This window comes from Sinocyclocheilus anshuiensis, unplaced genomic scaffold (genome assembly GCF_001515605.1).
Source record: "Sinocyclocheilus anshuiensis isolate Anshui unplaced genomic scaffold, SAMN03320099.WGS_v1.1 scaffold998, whole genome shotgun sequence".
NCBI classification, from domain to species: domain Eukaryota; kingdom Metazoa; phylum Chordata; class Actinopteri; order Cypriniformes; family Cyprinidae; genus Sinocyclocheilus; species Sinocyclocheilus anshuiensis.
This window is the reverse complement of record NW_015536513.1, coordinates 444,428-459,710: the sequence shown is the minus strand read 5'-3', so window position 1 is coordinate 459,710 and position 15,283 is coordinate 444,428. Positions and strand designations below refer to the sequence as shown.

The following is a 15,283-nucleotide window of genomic DNA, read 5'->3' as shown; positions in this document are numbered from 1 at the left end:
ACACACCGGTCTTTTATTGTGGCGACATTTCCACGCCCCGAAACATGACGCTGAAACGAAACGGACTGTGATTGGTTGTTTGACATGTCGGTCAAACGGCCTCATGGGCGGGCCTTGGCCAATGAAAGCTGCCATGGATTCCAGACCTTCAGCCGTCGGTCTGAAAGTCTGGCTACGCGAGACTAGTTTAGATCCTACCTGTTCGATTGCTACCACTTTGTTTATTTAAATGGGGAGTCATCTCAATTATCACCAGTAAAGTATGGAGTGCAACAAGGATCTGTCCACGGTCCTCTGCTATTTTCAATATACATGTTGCCCCTTGGTAATATTATTAGAAAATACGGGATTAGTTTCCACTGTTATGCTGATGATACTCAACTATATATCTCAACAAGACCAGATGAAACTTCTAAATTATCTAAGCTAACAGAGTGTTAAAAATGTAAAAGATTGGATGACCAATAATTTTCTCCTATTAAATTTGGATAAGACAGAGATATATTACTTATTGGACCAGAAAACGGTACAAATAATCTCTTGAATTACAATTTGCAACTAGACGGATGTACTGTTACTTCCTCTACAGTCAAAAATCTGGGTGTTATATTAGACAGCAACTTGTCTTTTGAAAATCATATTTCCCATGTTACAAAAACAGCATTCTTCCATCTTAGAAACATTGCCAAGCTACGTTACCGTTTCTGATGCAGAAAAGCTAGTTCATGCATTCATGACCTCTAGACTGGACTATTGTAATGCACTGCTAGGTGGTTGTCCTGCATCTTCAATAAACAAGCTACAGGTCGTCCAAAATGCAGCGGCTAGAGTCCTTGCCAGGTCAAGAAAATGCGCCTAACCTTTAGTGGGGCCGATAGAGTCAAGGATACCGGTACACGCTGAGATAAATGAAGAATATAACTCTTCAGCACTTAAATGAGAAGGTGAGCATTCATGATTCACATTAAAACAAGAGCCATTATTGTACAAATTACAAAAATCAAGAACAGTCACAGAATTCACTGCATGGAGCCGGCGTGCAGGTGCACATGGTTTAACAGCAGGTCTTGGAAAGGAAACTCCAAAAACAACAGACTTGTGATCGGAGAAGCCATTATCGATAATTTCAAACTCACATACAGATAAACCATAGGATAGGACAAGGTCCAGTGTGTGGCCATGTTCATGTGTTGGACCTGTCACAGACTGAACAATATTAAATGAGTCAATAAGGTTTAAAAAGTCTTTAGCCAGCGCGTTGGAGGGACAACAAACATGAATATTAAAATCTCCCAAGCATGAGGATTCTGTCATAAGTAGTCATAATTCCTCCTAAAAATTCGGTAAACTCAGGAATAAACTCCTTGTTTAATTTGGGTGGTCGGTAAACCAACGCACATAGCACACGGTTTGCTGAGTCAACATGCATCAATTGTAGTTCAAAACTGGAATAGACATCAGGCTGCAAACTCCGGCCATCAAATTTTTTTTTGTTTGTTTTTTTTAAACTGATGCAAGTCCACCACCACGACCAGTAGTGCGGGGGGAATTAAAAAAGGTACAATCCGGTGGTTCAAGCTCAGTAAAAGAGCTAAGGTCTCCAACATTAAGCCAAGTGTCAGTCACAAATAAAAAATCCAGATCTCGTGAAGTGAAAAAGTAATTCAATATGAAGGTCTAATTAACTAACGATCTTGAATTAACCAGAGCCATTCTGACCAAGATCGAATCATGAGCCGACTGTGATGCACGACACAGCGGGCGAAGGTTCGTTAAATCCACTCCACCTCTGCGGAGACGAGGCAAACACACCTGAGGGAGGGTCGAGTCGAGAACAGGTACAACAGGCCGGATCCAGCGATACAGCGACTCCACACAGCGCCCAGAGCAACTGCGATCCGAAACCAGCCCACATAAGGATATGAATGAGGTACTCCAGAGGACGCCAGGTACAATTTCCATCTGGTGGATATGCTGCCTCGCTTTCTACGTCTGCGGCGCCGTTTTCTTCCGGAAAAGACAGGGCAGCCGGCGCAAACTTTCCGGTATAGAAGACACAACCGGAGGAAGACAAGTGCTTAACTTAGATCCTGCTTAATCAACGCCTCGACAGAATTTGGAATGTTAAAGAGTGTTTATCGTAGATAAGTGTAGTAGAAGCATGTTGAATAATCATAAATAACAACAGTACAATAACAAACAGCCAGGTAGGTCGCAGACGGCTAGCCACACACACCGGCGCCATCTTGCTTTTTTGAGTGGTCAGATCACAAGACGTTGATGCCCCTTTTTACACACGGCTTTGCAGTTGGCTTCAAAACCTAACTTTGAATCAGTGATTGTTCCTAAATATTTATACGATTGCACACACTCCACTGTTTGACCCTTAATGGATGTGTCTTCTTCATGCATAGAAACATTCTTTCTAAAATCTATATCCTTGTATGTGCTCCTATCGGCCAAACATCAGGCCGGCAGTTTACGTTTTGAGTTGGTGGGGGTAGGATTTGAGGGTTTTTCGGCCATGGCGGGAGTAGTCCTTCCCCAGGGCTTTACAGAGGGTGGGTTACTGGGTGAGCAGCCCACCCTGGACGGGGCTAAGATTCCTGGCGATCGAAGGCTCGATGATGGGGGGGATCACCCATGCTGAGTGCTGCAATATCCTTTACCTCGAGGCCCGCAAGACTGTGTTTGAAGTTAAGCAAATCGCTCCAGTAAAGTATCATGTGCTTCGGGCACGCTGGGAGGACAGGGAAGAGTTGTTTCCTTGGGCCGGAAGGGGGTCCCAGCAGCTTCCCATCATAAATATCCCACTCCTGGTCAGTGGTGCTCTGTGGAGCTGGCCACTCCATGTTGAGGCGAGTGGCCACTTGTTCACATACATCCAGGAGGATGGACTGGGTTAAGGCCATCCTCTGAGACCCCGAGAAGGCCCGCGTCGTCATCGTCACCAGAACTGGGCAGTTCGTCGGCGAATGGGAGGTTTCCTGCCAAGATATCCTCTTCAGGGAACGCCGGATTGGGCTGGTCAGCCCAGTTGAGAGACGTTGTGCCCTGGTAGCGCGTTGTCATCACCGTGTCCCACATCCGAATCAGTAAAGGCCGAGCTCAACGCACTGCGTCGCGGCCACCGGAGCTTCGTAGGCAACATAAGGCAATGGCTGCAATTCTCCACGTTCTCCAAAGCCTCTTCTGCGTGCTTGAGGCCCAAGCAGATCACGCAGAACAGGTGAGGTTCCTTAGCAGCGATCAACATGCCACACGCGTCCAGGCAGGCCCGTGATAAGCTGAATAAAAAGACTGTCATGTCTGGCAGAGGCTGATCCGGTGTTATGTCCTCCTGAAGACATGCAAGAAAGCAGTTTAACATCCAACCGAGCTGAGAGAGCACAGAGATCACGAGAAGCGAATATCAACTGAGGAAAAGTACCACGGGCAGGGGTTTTATGTGCTTAGTTAACCCCCTGGGGTCGAAGCCCGCACTGGTGCGGCCTGTCTCGTATTTTCTCGATGACCGTGGAAAGAACTAAAAATACTCCGTAATTTTTGATCGTACAGATAAGAACATGGTATCATTTGAAACAGCAAGGGTCTACTTTTATTTGTGTAGTCATAATAACAACAAAACAATTTGCTTTTGTAAAATAAAGAAAATAAACAGGGTGCGCTCTCTGCCGTCTCGGTCTCTGTCACCTCTCATCACAGACACGTAAATAGAACAATCTGAATCTCAGCGAATACTTGCCTCAAAGACATGAGAAATATATGCATAGAAAGCTTGAAATGTCTACTTTTAAATTAAGTAAGTCACGTCCAAAACAAATATTCTCTGTTAAAGTAATCGGTATGAAACCAACGCGAGCTCCAGTTTTCCCGACTCAACTCATTATCTCTTTTTTTATTTTTTATTTTTTATTATTATGCAAGTAAGGAATGTGACAATATTTACAAGTGCCAAATACAGAATCACTTGGACAAACAAACATATATCCAGATAGCTAACATTTCAAGATCATTCTGATAACTCCTGTATATGTATTCTTGTGATTGTGATCATGTGTGTGTGTGTGCATGTCATTGTATGTAAGTGTGTGGGAGGAAGCATACAAATCATTGAGTATCTAAAAGATTTAACAGCTATAATAATAATATAATAATAATTGCGGGGAGACACTAGCCCCATGCCTCACTTCATCTCCTCCCACCCATATTTCAACTCCACCATACCAAATACGGACCAGGATGTCACTGGGGACCAGGGGCAGGAAGAAACAAAATAATAATATAATAATAATAATAATACCCAGCTGAATTCTATAAACACTTCTGGCAAATTCTGTCTCCATTATTTCACAGAGTAGTCACTGAAATAAAAACTAAATCCACAATTCCGACACATATGAATACAGCCGTCATGACACTTCTACTAAAACCAAACAAAGACCCAATCTACCCCACCAGCTACCGCCCTCTCTCTTTAATAAATACAGATTTAAAAATTATCACCAAAGCATTAACTACTAGAATAGAAACAGTTATCCCAATGTTAATCCACCATGATCAAACAGGATTTATTAAACACAGTGCTTCAGATAACACCCGTAGATTATTTAATTGAATTAATCTTGCCCAACAAAAACAAACCAAAACTGTTATTGTTTCACTAGATGCTGAAAAGGCATTTGACAAAGTTAACTGGACACTTTTATTCAACACCCTACGCAGATTTGGTTTTGGAGAGTCGTTCATCAATTGGATACAAATATTATACACTTCACCTAGGGCAACAGTAATCACAAATGGGGTCACATCACATAGCTTCACACTTCACCGGGGGACCAGACAAGGATGCCCACTTTCACCGTCATTATTTGCCATTTTTATAGAACCTCTTGCAATAGCAAGATGACAAAACAATCAAATTCAAGGAATACAAGATATTAGCACACAACATAAAATCTGTCTTTATGCAGATTACTTACTATTATGCTTACAGGATCCTCATAACTCACTACAATAAACCTTCAAAATCATCAATATTTTCTGCAAAATTTCAGACTACACAATAAACTGGAATAAATCAACTATACTACCGTCATTAACTTCCCACTTCTACTGGAAAAACAAAACATCAAAAATATCATTGACAAAACTACAAATGACAAAATTACAAGGTGGTCTAGAAGCCCCAAACTTCCAATTTTACTTTTTAGCAACTCAATTACAATATTTAGTTAAATGGATTCACAAAAACAACTATAGTAACTCATGGATAGAACTGGAACAAAATCAATGCAAAAACACCTCAGTCGCAGATCTTGCTTTCCTACCAACTTCAATCAAGAAAATGAATTACTTCAAGAACACTACAATTATGACAACTCTGACAGCTTGGTGGAAAGTGAATAAAATTAATAATTCATCACTATCACCATGTAGATACACCCCAATCTGGCTCAACCCTGACTTTCAACTATACAACAAACCTATCTATTTTCAATCATGGCAACAAAAAGGAATAACACACCTCTATCATTTATTTCAAAATAACCAGCTTATATCATTTAACACACTAGGCCAGAAATATGGTCTTGGGGGAGAACAGTATCTCCAGTATCAACAAATAAAAATAAAAGTTAAGTAACATAATTCTTATTCAAAAAATGCAGGGCCAGAACAGTATCTCCAGTATTAACAAATAAAATCCATAATCAAATCCAAGATTAATGTAATAAATAACCCACTGCATCCCTCTCAGTTGATGGAAGAGATATTGAAACTCACCAATTCTAGAAAATTAATATCCAAACTCTATAAACTTATATTAAATACCAATACAACAATAACTTTATCAATTGCTAAATGGGAACATTACTTGGCTTTCTCCCCCAACAGCGACTTCTGGAAAGAAATCTGTAGTAATACATTTTCTATGACTAGCAATACAAACCTACAACTAATACAGTACAAGATAATTCACAGGACTCGCATCACTCAAAGGAAAAAATGTAAAATGGGTCTAAGCGACACAGATATATGCTCACAATGCACACTGGGCAGCACCGATGACTATTTGCATGCCACATGGACCTGCCAACCTGTTTGCTCATTTTGGATATTAGTGACCGATAAACTTTCCATCATTATGGGCTCTAGGATTCCTCTGTCTCCATCACTTTGTTTACTGGGTAACACTACAGAAATTGATAATCTTCCGATTAAATACAAAAATCAACTAATTATCTCTAATGCGATCACGCCCACGAGCCGATCACGCTTTTCAAATTCTAAACATCTACGTGAGACGCGCACGCATGTAAACGCCCACATCATCCATAAACAAACGTGAAGAGTTCATCCCGGCTACTTTTTGTTTCTGGAAGAAGACGCAGTGAGTGGAATAACCCAGAATTTACCTCAGAAGAAGAACACAACTCGATGCGTCGAGCAGCTTGATCCAGCGGAGAATATCATTCTGAAGAGTAGCCTAAGATTACTTGCATCTGTTGTTATTGTGTTACTGTGACATAACTTGTACACATTTTACTAGTTAGATTTGTCCCAAACTATAATTCCTGACTACGTGTATGAAATCAAGTGAAACATTTTGAAATATGTGTCATTTCATTGTCTAAATGTCTCACAACGCCAGGATGTTTGTTTAATGTTTTATAACATATAAAACCACAAGATATAAAAGTAATACGAGTGTTAACACTATGAATGATATTAGAGTCTATGAATGTTTGGCACAAAGGTGTTACTGTTCAAGTCTCAGTGTTCAGATCAGTATGTTCAATCATGTGTCCTTGACCTTCACTGTGTATGTTTTTATTATACTGTATTGCAAATAAAATACAAATAATCAAAAACCCACATTATTTTACTATTTTACACTCTTTCTTACCTGCCTCAGTCACATTCATATTGATGGCCCATTATGGGAGGCCCTTTGTCTCTCAGGTGTTGAATCACTAAATATTCACAGCCATTGTGACTCCCTCGCATAAGGGCATTCTATCACAAAACATGTTTTACAAATGTTAAATTCATTATATTGTTTTCTGTGAGCGAGTAAAGGGTGATTTTCACATCATTTTGTAGCAAAAACTCTAGTCTACCACATCCAGTTCTCAAAAGTCTTGTGAACAAATATTCTGTATGTGTTTTATGGCCTTATTTCAGTGACTTAAAAATGTTGCACTAACCATGCATAAACATTGTTTTCTCAAAAACACAAACATGTACTTTTATGCTGCTCACATATTATTGTAGCCCAGTTTGTGCTGAATACAGTGTTATCAGACTTTAACCATTAATATGTTTTTAAAATACTGAAAAAAGCACAAATGTCAGGGCATGTAAAAACTTCTCCAGGGCCCCAAAACACCCTTGGACCCCAGAGGGTTAAAGGGTGGCCCCTTACCTGCCATTGGGCATGCGCTCCTGTCTAGGGCTGTCAAAATAACTGAAAAACTAAATTCGAATTTTGTACTTAAATATGATCAATATTCGAATTATATTCAAATTTAAAAGGCATAATTTCAGTTAGGGGAAAGAAAGCTTTTGGCTTCTCTCGAGGCCACAAGAGGGCACATCGAGCAAAATATTACTAATGCACGTTTCTTCAAAGCAATAAAATAAAATGACTACCTTTGGAAAAAAAGCGCATAATGTTTAAAATAATGTTTATAAAACATATAAAATACAAAGGGCCGAAAGCCAATCACACAGAGTACATTTTTCATTTAAAAACACGAGTTGCAGTGGGATGGGGAAAAAACCCGCCATAAAGTCTCGAGATATGTTTTTTCAAAGTAGAACTTGCATTAATTTCACATGGCTTTCTAAACATGCGGCTCTCTTGTGCGAGACGCGAGTGCAACGGTGATAGATGTCCCTCTAGAAAATACGATAAATATGTCTTCTGTGTGAACGACTTGGTTTCAGTTTTGACATAAGGCAAGGCAAGTTTATTTATATAGCACATTTCATACAGTGGCAGCGGCCGGAGAGCTCTCACAGGAGGAGGAAGACGAGCTGGGCCCACAGGCTTTGGTGGTTGTGGGGCCCGCCGTTTTTTAGTTGATATCTGGGGGCTTGCAGCAAAAGAGTGGGAGAGTCTGGTCCCAGCATACACCAGTTCCTCCATTTTCTGTGAGAAGCTTAGAAGTGGAGATGTTGGAGAGAGGAATAATGTGTCTGGTGAGCGGGGCTCTGGCTCTGTTGTTTTTGGTGGCTGTGATATGTTGTCTTGGCTTCCCTGGCTGTTTTCCAGAAAGTCGTCCTTGGATGTCCTTGGATGACAATTCTCCGCATTGATGTTCTCTTTTTCCGCAATATTTTGAATGAACAACGTAGCAGCGTCGCATCTAGTGGGTTCAACTGGATAGGCTTAAAAAATAACCTGACACCTACATCGTCATTGCATCTTGTGTGCTACCCGACGCACACCTAAAATTCGAATGCAACGTTTTGTTTTTATATTTTAAATTCAAATATTTTAAATTCAAAGTTTTTTTGACATGCCAGACTTGGTGCAATTGGATGCTTCTGCAGAGGTCAGGCATGGATGCCCTTCCCACAGGTGGATCTCAAACATGATATGATGAAAGAGAACTTTGAGTTGAAATGAAATAAGTAATGCATTCAAAACCAAGTGCCGTGTGAGGACAAAGACATCTTTGCAAAGAGGTTTCCTACCCTCTCGAGCGTCTCCAATATAACCATGTTTGAGAACTAGATGCAGATGCTGCCAAATTTTTATAATGGGGTTGTTAGCCAGGTTTCTGGAAGTGGTAAACAATCGATGCTCGAATCCTCTTCGGAAGTGAGTTTAGCATAATCATTCACAAAGTAAAAAAATCTGGAAATAAATAAATGTTGACATAATGCATGAATAAATAAAAAATTAAGTGAATGTATAAATAAGCATGGAAATAAATAATTGTGGAAATAAATGTTGTCATAAATACATTAATTAATTAATTAATACATTTTGAAAAATATAATAATAAATAAATAAGGAAATATAATTTGTAAATATTTTTTAAATAATTTTATTTTTATTTTTTTTTATATTTCAATATGTATTTCACCAAGAATAAAACTGAATACCGCTGACATGTTTTATTATTCGAATGTGTTTCCTTTATGTAACTATCTAAGCACTTTCTGGATTGTAGACAGGACTTTTATTTTGATCTGGTGGCATGACGTCATAAGGCTGCGCCGCACTCCTGCATCTGTGTTTCAGCTGAAGAAAGGTTTGTGTTCTTAATCATTTAAAGTGTTTGAATTCATACAAACGCATTCAGTCTATTTTATAGTGTTTACAAGCGATGCAAAGTTGATAATTATTAAATGTAACATTGTAATATTTTATCTAGCCTAATAATTAACGTTATTTTGTGTGAGTAAAGCACATCCACACAGCATTTATCTATGTAGTCAGATAATCGTAAATACAATATAATACTAAAATAATAATTTAAAAAAATCAGTCATTCATTCTGACCATTTGTGTTGAGAGAAACGGATCTTTCGAAACTCCGAGTCAGTTGCTTCACAAAATGATTCAGTGGTTTGAATCACCGCGCGCTGAAGAGACCTGCTGCTCAGAACAGTGTAAATGCAACAAGAACAAACACAAACATGTGTAATGACAACTTTTACAAACAACTGCAAATGTGTTTTTGTAATGACAAGCTTAAAATACAATAGCAATTTTTAAATGTGTTATCGAATAAATGTAATATATTAATCATTAAGTACCTATTGTTAATCAGAACTAAATAGTAAAAGTTTTGAGTGTTGGCTTATCAGATCATTTAAGTCCATTAACTATCACTCTGACTCCCTCACCAGTGAACTGACTACTGAACTAGTGAGCTGATTGAGACGCGCACAGAGAGATTAAATGTTTTTCTTTTTTTATTTGTTAATTATTCTAATTTTAAACAGTACAAAGTGTCCAAACGCACAGAAAAACTCCTGCTGAAGCGACCGAGATCCACGTGACACACGGTTATTAAAGATGGCGTTTATTAAAGAGGAGAGTGAAAACATGAAGATTGAAGAAACATTCAGAGTCAAACATGAAGATACTGAGGAACAAACAAAGATGGTGTCTATTAAAGAGGAGAGTGAAGACATGAAGATTGAAGAAACGTTCAAACATGAAGATACTGAGGAACAAACAAAGATGGGGTCTATTAAAGAGGAGAGTGAAGACATGAAGATTGAAGAAACATTCAGAGTCAAACATGAAGATACTGAGGAACAAACAGGTTGGTTTTCATTCTCAAAGCTGAACTATCTTATGAACTGTCCTAACTGTTTTAAAGATTACTATCTGCTGTAACGAACAGATGGCTCTGAGTCCAACAGCATCATTATTCCCCATAAAACCAGGCAAGAGTGAAAAGAGCAGGAGCTGCCAGAGTTTAAAAAGACAAGAGGCATGACATGATATTTTATAGCTTTTTATGTGCTACCATATAAAATATATGTATTCATTTTATTTCCATAAACACCAACTCCCCGCCAGGAGATAACACATTTATTTTGCCAATCTGTCCAGAGGTTTTTTTTTTTTAATTACACAATGTGTCAGAACGCTGTTAACACAGGAGTTTGTCCTTGTTTCTTTTCCCCACGTTTCTTTATTTTCTTTCTTCTTTTTTTGCATTTTAACCCCTAGAAGATGTAGAAAAGAGAGCTTGAGATCAGTTTAGAAATTTAGCTGCAAGCAGCAATTAAGGGACCAAGCACAATAGAGGCAGAATGAGGAGCAAGCATGGCAGTGAGCATCAGACCAACCGCAACAATGAGCAGTTAAAGACATTTTTTTTAAGATGATTTTCGTCAAAATGACAGAAAAAACAAGTGCAAATTAGGGCTGCACGATTAATCGAATGCGATTGTTATGCACATTTTATTAAAAAAGCCGGTTCTGTAATCAGCAAGAAATCATCATCACGTGCTTTCAGATGGAGCAGCATTTACTACACATAGCCGTAGTTCACTGACAAGTTACGCAAAAAAAATCGCAGACGATTTTATTGCACGATTATGAAATCGAAGAAATCGCACTGCAATAATGACAGCTGTTTGCGTAGCTTCTCAGTGAACTACGACTCTGTGAAGTAAATGCTGCTCCATCTGAGAGCACGTGAAAATACCACATTTAATAACATGTTTTTACTCCAAACTCACTTCATAACGTCAGTCGAGTGCTTGAAATAAATCCTTCTGTGAGATGATGTGGCTTCTTACACAGAATAAGGCACGCAACATATTTCATAGTATTTAAGCAGTGATAAAGGCATTGCATTATGAATATACTTTATTTTAATGAAAATTATAATAAGAAGAACTCGGATAAACCGTATATTACCGTATATTGCCGTAGTCGTGTGTTTATTAGTCACGTTGAATCAATGAAAGCAGTTGAATCTTCTGTTTATTCAGCTGCAGCGATCCTGGGTTTCTTCTGCGAGGCATATTTGGAGTTTCTCTGGCCCTGGATGGAGATTTACTGCTGATCACAGAACCGTGCTTCACTGAAAGATACGCATGACAATCGCAGCTTCTGTCGAATCGCGATCTCGATTCCATTTCGATTTATCATGCAGCCCTAGCGTAAATATAATCAATAGTAATATGATTTAACAGTTGATCACTTCTGACTGATAGCTGGCGATGTTAATTCAGCGATGTTAAATCGCAAGTTAATTCAGACACCAGCGAGTGTCTGAATTAACTTGCGATTGTGACCTGATGGGAATTCTGATCACCGTATTAGGCAGAAATTTATTAAACGCGATGTTAAATGCTGCATATGCTAAACATTGCTATAATAAAAACACGTTATGCTTATGAAAATACCTGAGACTGCTTGAAGAAGCGGCTATTGTCAACATGGATGTTAAAGTCTTATCCCCAGGATCAGAGTTCTCTCAAACTTGAGGCACAACATAGACAGCAGATCAGCAAATTCAGGCATGAAATCTTCCTTTGTCTTAGGAGGTCTATAGACTGTAACAATGATAGTAGAGATGGGTGCAGAGACACTCAGAACAAGACATTCAAAATAATTAAAATAGGGAATGACCACAGGACTAATTTTGAATTGTTTCTTATACAGCACAATGATACCTGCGCCCCCTTCCACCGGGTCGTGGGGAATCAAATAATCCATAGCCAGTGGGAGGAAGTTCATTAAACAAAAGTCTTTCTGACTGTCAGTGCCATGTTTCCGTTAAGCACACCAAATCAAGTTTTTCTTTCATGATAATATCCAATAAAATCACTGCCTTTTTGTTGTCCATTTGACTTGGCCGAAGAATTAGAAGAAACTAAGAATTTTGCTTCTATGGTTCAAAAGTTATTAGCATAAATCTGAGTGCAAATTTGAACTGTTGGTGGCGCTAGAGGGTTTAAGTTAGAGAATCCAAACTTGCCGTGTTCTCTAGATGTGTGCCAAATTTCACAACTTTCCTGCAAGTGGTTCTACAGGCTTCCATAGACTCGAGCGGAAGAAGAACACCAATGAGTATATAAATATATATATATATATATAAATATATGAAATAAATAAATAAAAGCAAAATCTTTTTTTTTCTGATGTAAGCATCAAAACAATGCCCTACCGTAAATATGTCCCGATCTCAATAAAGTTTACACACGCTTTTGGTCCGTGAATTAGATCTCACTCGAGACGCAAGCTGTCTGTGGAGGTTTGGCCAGGACCGGTTCCAGAATTAAATCTACATATTTTATGTTCCGTCCATTGCCAATCACTGCTATTTCGAGAGTGAGTCCCGCATAAATATGCGGATGTCATTCCCGAAACTTTGCAGGGTGTAGCCTATGTTTCCGAAAAATGAAAGTTTCATACAAATTCTGAATAGATTATATACCCTAGAAAATGCGCAAAGCGCACTCCCTTTATCGCTAAAAAGCGTCACTCATCTTCGTTCATCGCAATCTTACAAACTGCACTTAAAAACTGAGGTGAGTGAATTCTGACAAAACGTTTCTGATTGGCCATTGCGTTCAAGAAATCAACAGATATCTGTGATTGGCTACATTGCTCAATGCTGCAAAAACACGGTGAGGGTATGGCTAAGCGCTCCAATTGCAGCGGCCGACATCAGGGATTCCATGACTAACAAATTGGGGGGGCAATTCCCCCTCAGATTACATGCAACACCTCTTGCAGTTGCTTAGTGGATATAAGATGCAGTTGTATGTTAGGTTTGACACTTTACATGTTTGAATGTTTTGATGTGTTCTGTGTTATTAAACTGGGGTTAACATTTGTTTGTCTTTTTTAACCGTAGACCTGATGGCACTGAAAGAGAAGAGTGAAGTACTGAATGAAATGGAAGAGAAAGATCATGATTTCATAAATGGAGAAAAATCTTTTAGTTGTTCACAGACTGAAAATACTTCCTCAAGAAAAAGGGCTCAAAAGACAGGAAGAAGATGTTATTTCACCTGCCAACAGTGTGGAAAGAGTTTCAGTCAAACAGAAAGTATTAAAAGACACACGAGAATTCACACGAGAGAGAAGCCTTATGTCTGCCAGCAGTGTGGAAAGCATTTCAGTCAAAGAATAAGTCTTAAAAGACACATTAGAATTCACACTGGAGAGAAGCCGTACACATGCCAACAGTGTGGAAAGAATTTCTCTCAGCTTGGAAACCTTGGAGCCCACATGAGTGTTCACACTGGAGAGAAGCCTTACAAATGCCAACAGTGTGGAAGAAGTTTCAACCGGAAAGGTAACCTTCATTGCCACATGACCGTTCACACTGGAGAGAGCCTTTTCACCTGCCAACAGTGTGGAATAAGTTTCACTCAAAAAGGAAGCCTTAACAGACACATGAGAATTCACTATGGAGAGCAGCCTTACACTTGTTCTCTTGATCAACATGAAAACCTTGTAGTCCACATGAGAACTCATAGAGAGAAACCCTACACATGCTCTGAGTGTGGAAAGAGTTTCTGTCAAAAACGACCCTTTGAAGACCACATGAGAATTCACTCTGGAGAGCAACCCTACACATGCCCTCAGTGTGGAAAGAGTTTCAATCATATGCGACACTTTGAAGACCACATAAGAATTCACACTGGAGAGAAGCCTTTCACCTGCCAACAATGTGGAAGAAGTTTCAACCGAAAAGGAAGCCATAACAGGCACATGAGAATTCACACTGGAGAGAAGCCGTTTACATGTGGTCACTGCGGAAAGAGTTTCAGATATAAAACAGGCCTTAAGTCCCACATGAGTTTTCACATATGAGAGAACTGTATTTATGTCATCAGTGTGACATGAGTCATGTAATGACACCAGAGAGAAGCCTTTGCTGTGCCATCACTGTGGAAAGACTTGCAGAAAAAAGACAATCTTGAGGTTTACAGAAGCACGCCTGATATAGTTCAAAATACCTGAGCAGCAGATTTAGGCCTTGTTTACACCTGGGTTTAAAATGTGTTTTGTTTGATCGCATCACAAATAGGCAGTCTCCATATCACCATTTCTTTTGTCCACTTTCGACCACTTCTGTCATTTTTTCAAGGGGAGGGTCAATAGGTGGGTAAATGCATGGGATCTCTGAGATGTGAAATCATGCGATCAAATGAATAGAATATGTTTGTGCAATTTACATGTAGATGCAAAATGGGGGGTGTTAAAGGTCTTTGATCTTTCAAGCTGTTTAATGGCACTCAGCGGGTGTTGCATGCATCAGTCCAAAAGAACTTGAATAAAAAGCGTCCATCCATAAAAAGAAAGTGTCTCACACAGCTCCGGGGGGTGAACAAAGGCCTCCTGTAGCGAATCGATGCGTTTTGTAAGAAATTATCCATATTCAATACGTAATAATCACTTTAATGTAGCTTGCGCTCACTATTGTACACAGAAGCAGTTCTGGGCGGATGACGTATGAGGTCAGCGTTGTGCATGCGCCGGTGAGTTTCGTGAAAACCAACGTTTGTTAACAGGATCAAAGGAAGCAAAGTTTCCTTACTTTAGCAAAGGAAAACCAGTCTCCTCTTGGCTTATATCGAAATCCTCCGACATTCTTCTTTACAAATCCTCGTTTTGTACTTCTAATTAGTGACCATTGTTTTGTTTTGATCTCTCCGCTGCGCTTCCACGTTCGTCACTTCTGAGCGTCGCATGCGCAAAGCCGACCTCATACGTCATCCGCCCGGAAACTGCTTCCGTGTACAACAGTGCGCGCAAACTACATTAAAGTGATTATTACGTTTT

General features: G+C 39.4%; 1 protein-coding gene and 1 pseudogene across 2 annotated transcripts in view; both read left to right on the top strand.

The window, feature by feature from the left end:
* LOC107692125 (gastrula zinc finger protein XlCGF8.2DB-like) overlaps positions 1-14,616 on the top strand; it is an 18,901-nt gene extending 4,285 nt beyond the window's left edge. The window contains exons 1-2 of one of the 2 annotated variants that reach the window (XM_016491056.1): positions 10,205-10,289; positions 13,347-14,616. In XM_016491056.1, the coding sequence (XP_016346542.1) occupies positions 10,205-10,289; positions 13,347-14,311 (1,050 nt within the window). In that variant the 3' untranslated portion in view covers positions 14,312-14,616. Of the gene's footprint in view, positions 1-10,204; positions 10,290-13,346 lie in introns of those variants that run through there. The other variant, XM_016491046.1, reaches the window with a different exon arrangement.
* LOC107692085 (gastrula zinc finger protein XlCGF57.1-like) overlaps positions 9,207-15,283 on the top strand; it is a 29,592-nt pseudogene continuing 23,515 nt past the window's right edge.